The sequence below is a fragment of the Microtus ochrogaster genome, linkage group LG9 (genome assembly GCF_000317375.1).
Source record: "Microtus ochrogaster isolate Prairie Vole_2 linkage group LG9, MicOch1.0, whole genome shotgun sequence".
Classification (NCBI taxonomy): domain Eukaryota; kingdom Metazoa; phylum Chordata; class Mammalia; order Rodentia; family Cricetidae; genus Microtus; species Microtus ochrogaster.
In genome coordinates this window covers 11,034,871-11,042,319 of record NC_022034.1, presented here as the reverse complement: position 1 = coordinate 11,042,319, position 7,449 = coordinate 11,034,871, and the positions used below count along the sequence as shown (strand labels likewise).

General features: G+C 51.4%; 1 protein-coding gene across 1 annotated transcript in view; it reads right to left on the bottom strand.

Annotated features, from left to right (window-relative positions):
• Ezr (ezrin) overlaps positions 1-7,449 on the bottom strand; it is a 42,891-nt gene that overhangs the window by 3,170 nt on the left and 32,272 nt on the right. Inside the window, exons 7-9 of the mRNA XM_005363392.3 lie at positions 5,623-5,719; positions 1,052-1,215; positions 713-843 (exon numbers count right to left, since the gene is read on the bottom strand). Of these exons, the coding sequence (XP_005363449.2) occupies positions 713-843; positions 1,052-1,215; positions 5,623-5,719 (392 nt within the window). The remainder of the gene's footprint in view (positions 1-712; positions 844-1,051; positions 1,216-5,622; positions 5,720-7,449) is intronic.

The following is a 7,449-nucleotide window of genomic DNA, read 5'->3' as shown; positions in this document are numbered from 1 at the left end:
CCCGAGTCCTAGACTGAGTGAAAACTGAACCCCGAACCCCCGAGTCCTAGACTGAGTGAAAACTGAACCCCAAACCCCCGAGTCCTAGACTGAGTCACAGGCTTGTGAGCAGGGACACCTCAGGGCTCATTCCTGCTGATGACCTAAGTGTGTGGAGACCACCGACGACACCCTGTCCCTGGGTGCACCCGCTGCACCCTAAGGGCCCCACAGCACCCTCACCAGCTCCACCTCATCTGCACACTGGCTCAGACACAGAAGCGGCCCGCTGGGATCTGGCAGGCCCCAGCAAACACCATCTCCCTTCTATTCTAAGTGTCTTCTAAGGGCAGGGCTGCTCCTGTGACCAGGGATGGATGGTGGAGGTGTCACAAGCTGGCTGTGGCAGCTGAGTATGTGCTAAGGGGATGTGGTACTGAGTCTAAAAGGTGTGGGAGTAGTGTGTCCCACATCTCTGTCCTCACTGGAGCTTGACTGCAGGCTGCCTCTACCTCTCACTAAACAGTCTCAGGAAAGTAGTGGAAAATCAAATATGACAGGCGCAGACATTTAAAGCACAGGACAGCTGTCTAATCTCAATGACGGCACAGTCATCTATCTTAGGGGGTTGTGTTAAACAGACACTCTTGATCAAGTCCCCCCTTGGCTGCGGGCCAACCCCAGTGTGACTGTGGGGTGGGGTGAGAAGGGGCGGGCAGCCCGAGCTCCTGACCTTTCTCGGCCCTCTTGGTCTTCTGCTCATAGTCCTGCAGCCGAAGCATCAGCTCCTCCTTCTCCCGCAGCATCTGTTCTTTCTCTCTCTCCACGGTTTCTCTCCTTTTTTTCTCCGTTTCCAACTGTTGTCTGTTAGAGGGAAGATGAAGGGGAGGGTGAGGCAGGCAGCCCTGGACCTGGACACAGCTGCCGGCCTGCTACATCTCTGTTCTCTTGGGAGCCTGGATGGTTGGTGACACACTGGGTGGCAGAGGTTCCTAGGGACAGTTCTTGTCCAGGCCTGGGGTCCCAGACACCTACAGACGGTGACATTCTACTGGGCTCTTTGGCCACTCACCGCTCCAGCTGCTTCTGGTGCTTCTCCTCCCGGGCCTGGGCCTTCATCTGCTGCACCTCGATGGTGTCGGGCTTCCTGCGGCGCATGTACAGCTCATGGTTCCCCATGCAAAGCTGCAGGATCCGCTTGTTGATTCTCAGGCGTGGGGCGTAGAACACGAAGTCCTATGAAACAGAACAGGGTGGCCTGGTTGAACCCAGCTCCTCCTTTCCCAAGACCACACTTCAGAGTTCCAGAACCTTCTCTAACGGGCCAAATGCCACAGAGGATGGGGCCAGAAATGTTCACTCCCCATGGGGCGTGTGTGTGGTCTGTGTATGTGCACGTGTATTTACCCACTCGCATACATATTTGAGGTCTATGTGTGGCATGCCTAGCGTGGGTTTGTACACACTAAACCTCGGTCTACGGCCTTCTATCAAGAGGCCTCCCCTGTCCTGAGAAAGCAGGGGGGTGGTCATCAAGGGCCCCCTAGTGTATTATGTTTTGGTGTCTGCTTCCCCAGCCCCTGCTGTCACCATCCTTCCATTCCTGGTCCTGAGCTGTCTGCCTCCTGCCAAGCCCGTCACTATGCACACACTACTCACTGCCCCGATCTCCACTGCTCCAGATTCCCGAGCCAAGGATGCACCCCCATGTGAACTGAGCTGCACTGTCTCAGCACCTTCAAAGGGAGTGTCAGTCCAGCCCCATCTACCCAGTGACCCCAGGCCTGTTTCCGGGCCACCGTGCTAGCATGTCACTCACACCATCCCACTGCCTACTTCTGCAGCCGACCCCCACTCGACCACAGCTCCCTCCTGAGAGCAGTGGCTGTTCACTCATCTGTCTCCCAGGACCAAATCAACTCAGTAACTCCCGGTGCTAACAGACAGTAGCTGGGTGATAGCCCGTTAACACACACCACTGCTGCTGAGTCCTACAACCCTGAGCAAGTTACCCATTACTCAGAGTCAGGGAATGAGGGTGACGATATAGTGGGAATGTCATGGGACTAAACTGGAGACTGTTCATAAGGGACTCGAGTAGTACCTGGGACAGTAAACACTGGCTCCACGCGCAATGGCTACTTATCGGTGCCAGCTGCCTTATGCCTTATGTACTTGGGGCAGAGCATGGTATTTGGAAATTCTGTCTGCAGGAACTGCAGACAGGCTTGTGCTAGGAGAACAGTGTTCTTGTTACTCATGTTAACAGTATCTCATCTATATAGTTATAGATTAACCCCAAACTAATTATTCTTGGCGTAAAACGTGTTACTAGAAACATACAAAATAGAATTAAAATCCATCCAATATGTGAAAATTCATCGCTGGACCTAAAACCAGGGAAATGACGACAGACAACCCCACTTCCTAACTTCTTGGTCCTTCCACGATAGCTTGTGTGACAGAGGGGAGACGTGGCCTATTTGGAAATGCCTCGTGGCTTCCTCCAGCCATCTGGAAGGAAGGTGATGGAAACACAGCAGTGTGCATCCCACCCACAGCCACCCTAGAGACTGATAGCATGCTGGACTAGCCAAGTGACACACCCAAGGGTAGCCCGTTTAGTTCCCCTGTCTGCATGAGGCCATCTGAAACCCTCAACTTCCTGGGTGGGGCTCCCTTCTGGTTTCAGACTGATTATTAACTCACCGAGTTTCCCAGGGAGGAGCCCACAGAGCTGAGAGAAACAGGAATTTTTATTACCTACCTATCTCTTATTACACAAGAGGAAACAACCTTGGCTTATGGCTTCAGAGGCACACAGCCCAAAAAACGTTCCACTGTGACTCACAAGTACGTGCAGAGAAATGTACCAACTCCCCTTTAGAAAACACCCATCACCTAGATTCAAGAGTTAGAGCTACAGGCGGACACGAGACTCCCTGACCCTGCCTGTAAGAAAAAGACCCAGAAACCACTAGCAAACATTCAGAGAGAGAACAGTTGGCAGCTACGTGGGTGAGGGGAGGGAATTTCACCGGTACCTTAGAAAGAAGCCAGTTATGACTCCAAGCTAAAGATTTCTGAGTTCAAGTCCCCAAAGCTAAAGATTTCCTAGTTCAAGTCCCCACAGTGCGTCTTTTAATGCAAAACAGAAGAGACCAGGGGGAGCTTTCTTACAACATCAGCCCATGTCCTAAAACAGACATCAGGCACAAAAAGACTAAGGAAGAGGGAACCCAAGATACCCCAAATCCTGTCAGGCAAAGGAGACAAGCCCTGCTACACTCCTAGGAAGCTCCATCTTGTTCTGTCAGAGGGGCTCCTGAGAAGGCTGCCCTGAGCAATCAGCTGAGCAGAGTCCAGACATTTCCTAACAGTTCAAACGCCATGGATCAGCTGCCTGAGAGCTCTCTCCCTTTCCCTGGATGCTACAGGAATGGGGGAACCTGGTCTGAAGGGAAGGGACTGCTTTGGCCCTTCACAGGCTGCCTGGACAAGCAGAAAGGGAAGTAAGATCAGAGATCCCACCCAAAAGCCAAAATGAGGCCCCAAATCTCTGTGAGCTGGCGGGCGAGAAGCTGCCTTCTGGCCTGGTCCTCTAGAGAGGTTCTCTAAATTCCCAGGGTTCCCTTCACAAGGATGCAACAAGGAAAAAAATCCTATACCTCCTTCACCATCAGGGTTTCTGTTGTCTTTAACATCAAAGTCTAACTTGAAAATGTGGTTTTCTTGTGCCCAAAGTAATGCTGACGCAAGGCATGGCCACATGGCAGCCCCGGTAAGATCTGGAGGGTCACTGGGACACTGCCTCTTCCACTGCCCCTCAGCTTCCTAATGCGGGCCTCCCTCTCCTCAGCCTGCTCACTGCAGACTCACAGTCCTACTCAGTGTAGAACTGCAGCTGTCCATGGCCACAGGTGAGTCCCGGCACACAGGCTCCTGGGATGCACGCAGCGGAGGTGGTGCATGTGTTGAGGGTAGGCGCATCAATCAGGAATCTTCCTTAATCACTCTCCACCTTATTTTTTGAGGCAGGGTCTCTGTGAACCTGGGGCTCGGAAGTTCAGCTAGACGGGCTGGCTATCTCACCTTCCCCTAACCACTGGGGCTGCTGCCATCAGGTAGGTGCTGGGATCCAGACTCGGGCCCTCAAGCTGGCATGGCAAGCACCTGCCTGAGTCATCTCCTTACGTCTCTTTCTTTAAGTGAGGCTTCCCATGGGGTGGCCCAGTAGTGAATATGCATGCACTAATTCAATCTGATCAACATATATGTGTTTGTGGGTGCACACACTCTTCAACAGTCTAGCCCTAAGACTTCCTTTACTGTCAGCTGGAATTAAAGGTCTGAAAGCGTGTAACCACCGCACTGGGTGGAAAGCCACCTCCTTTAGAATTGTCTTGTTCTTCGAGCCACGCCACCTCACTGCCCACAAAACGTGGAACTGCTGTAGCCCTCAGCTGGTGGGAGTGTTACCATGGAGCCCGAGTCTGCATTAAACACAGTTTGATTTTGAAGAACTATGTGAGCGCCTGCGGAGGCGGAGCACAAGCTCACACACAGCAGGGCACATTTCAATAAAGAAAATACCTCCACCAGCTGAGCCGAGCCGCGAGACCTGCTGACTTGGCAACTCCCGCAGCCGAGCCCGTGTGTGGGGGAAAGCAAGGGCAGCAGCATGGAGTGTTTGAGGGGGTCTGCCATTCTGCTGTGGATCGCAGTCCTAAAAGCCTGCGTCTGCCTCCCTAAGCTTCCCACCGTGACTAGGGACAAAAGATACGGGGACCTAGTCGTTCCCAATCTATAACTGTAGTAAAAAGAGCAAGCTCTAGAAAAAAAAAATATTATGATTTAAAAAAAAACCCAGAAAACAGAATTCTGGCCATTTCTTCCATATTGTAGTTGTGTCTATATGTCTGTCTTTAATATTCTGAGCTAATGTCAGCTAAATGTTTAAATGCTGACAGAATAAACCCAAATGAAGTCCCACAATACACTGATCCTTTCAGTTCTTACACTCTGCCCCTCCCACATGGGCAGAGAGCACCGGCTTAAGTGAAGGTCATGTGATGACCGGAGTGACCACGGGGAAAGGTGGGAGGAAGAAACAAGAGGCAGAGTGGAAGCCCTGGGGAGCCGCCATGCTCTGAAACGCTAGAACGCTTCTTAACTGCTCAGCCCAAGAAGGTACAGAAAGTCACATTTTGGCCCTTTGGATTTGAATCTCATTGTCTATGTTCCAGCCAGCTACCAAGGAGACACTGGCATGAGCTGCACCGACAAGTTGGTATGAGGGGTAGGCTGGCTGCCTACACGAACATTGGGCAAGTTGGGTGTGCCACGGCAGAAGTGTGTCATTTTGGGAAATGCTTATTATCACTTGGTCAAGGTCAATGACTGAGAACTGTCCTTTTCTCCAGATGAAGGCTGAGATTACATCATCTAACTTGGATGGACACATCTGGTCTCCATAACAACCTCCCACTGTGGTGGTCAGTCACGTGGCACAAAGGTCTCTGAGCCTCCATAAGAAGGAACTCTGAGAAACACTGTCTTCCCAGGACACAGGGGACTTCAGTGTTCTGAAAACCCAGCTAGCTGAGAGACCTAAAGCAGTGGTGGGTCTACAGTTGAACTTACAGGGGCCTTCTTGTCGATGGGCTTAATGACAAACTTTTTGTCATTGAAAGAGATGTTCCTGATTTCACTCCAAGGGAAGCCGATCTTTGGGGTCAACCTGAGGTTAGAAGAAGAAAAGCAGCAGTTGGTTAGGTGTCCAGACTCATGAGCACTCTAGGACTGAGAGACCTTAGCAAATCTCTCTTTAAAACATAAAGCAAGTCCATAATTAGTAAAACACCACATCTCAACAGTCTCTGCCATCCCAAGTCCAGCCTTGACACAGCCACACTGTCATTTTTCTCAGTTTCAGGAAGTTGTGTTACAGCATCCTGGTCATCTTGCCTAAGAGCTAATTCTTAATCTGGAATACCCTTTTGTCCTATCTGACCCCCTGCCTGGAGCCTCCTGCCTCAAATCCCCACACAGCTGGTTCCGTTCTGCTGGTCTGATTAATTTCCTGTTGGCCAACCAATTCTCGCTTCAGACATGTCAACTGTTTCTACTCACCTGAGAGTAGCCTTCCAGCTCTCAAACTACACTTTCAACATGGGGTTCCGAGAGGCAACACGCTTCCTTGTCTTCTCCCCCAGGCTCCTTCCCTCCCTCTCTGACACAGACCATGTCAGGGTTATTTAGATCCTCGTTACCTTTAGCTTTATAGAAACATGCCTTGCTTTCCATATAAGCCTCCATCACAAAGAGAAGCCACTGACTAATGGAAGCGGGCAGGACAGACGGACTCTGTGCCTCTGGCTCTCATCCAGCACATGCTCCTACCTTGCTAGATGCTGCCCTGTGTCCGTCCAGGTGGCTCTGAGACTACACGGAAGCCCTGTATGGTCCTACTGCTCAATGTCACTACATCACTGGCTGAATCCTGGCTTTCCCATCAAGAGATGTCAAGACCACACTGCTCGCTTAATCATGTCCCCACCCTTCTTTCCAGTGCTGCACCAGAAATAGCAACACAGGACAGACTCTGAAACCACTGTCCAAGTACTGCCATCAAAATAGCCCTGGGCTGGGGAGCTGGCTCACGGGGAAGAGTGTTCTCTACACAAGTCTGAAAGCCAGAGTTCAAATCCACAGAACTCATAAATAAAAGGCATCTGTAACCACTGTGGTGGCAGAGGCACGATTGCTAAGTTTCACTGGCAACCAGACTAGCTTCAGGCTCAACAAGAGACCCTGTCTTAAGGGAATAAAGTGGAGCGTGATCAAGCAGGGCTCCTGATCTGATGTCCTCTGGCTTCTGTACACACACACACACACACACACCCCTAAAATGAGAATTAACAGGAGGGAAAAAGATCAACCAGCCGTCCCCTGCAGTTCCTACTTCCAGCAATCACAGCAAGGCTGGGGGTTGGGGTGGCATCCAGCGCCTAAAGACATAATGGGCAGGGCGGGTTTTTGCTTTGGCAGCAAAGGCTGGGTCAAAAACAAAAGGCAGCCTCTGAAGGCCACAAGAGGGCTTCCAGGGCACAGTAGTCACGGCACAACCACAGAAGCGATGCAGGCCACAGGCCAGGGTGGTCCATGGCGGAAGCCTTTGGTATAAAGTTATTCTTCACAACTCTGTTGTCACCTATGCTTGCAGCCACCGCTAACACGCATCATGTCACTCGAATGCGGCATGTCTGTCACTTTATCGTCACCTTATACACGTAACTTTCAGCAATATAGTCTCAAAACACTTGAAATACAGTCATAGCCTGCGCCTACCAGCATCCTCTGCCTGTGTGTGTCCCCAGCATCCTCCACCTGCGTCCCCAGCATCTGCTGCCTGTGTCCCCAGCATCCTCCACCTGTGTGTGTCCCCAGCATCCTCCACCTGTGTGTGTC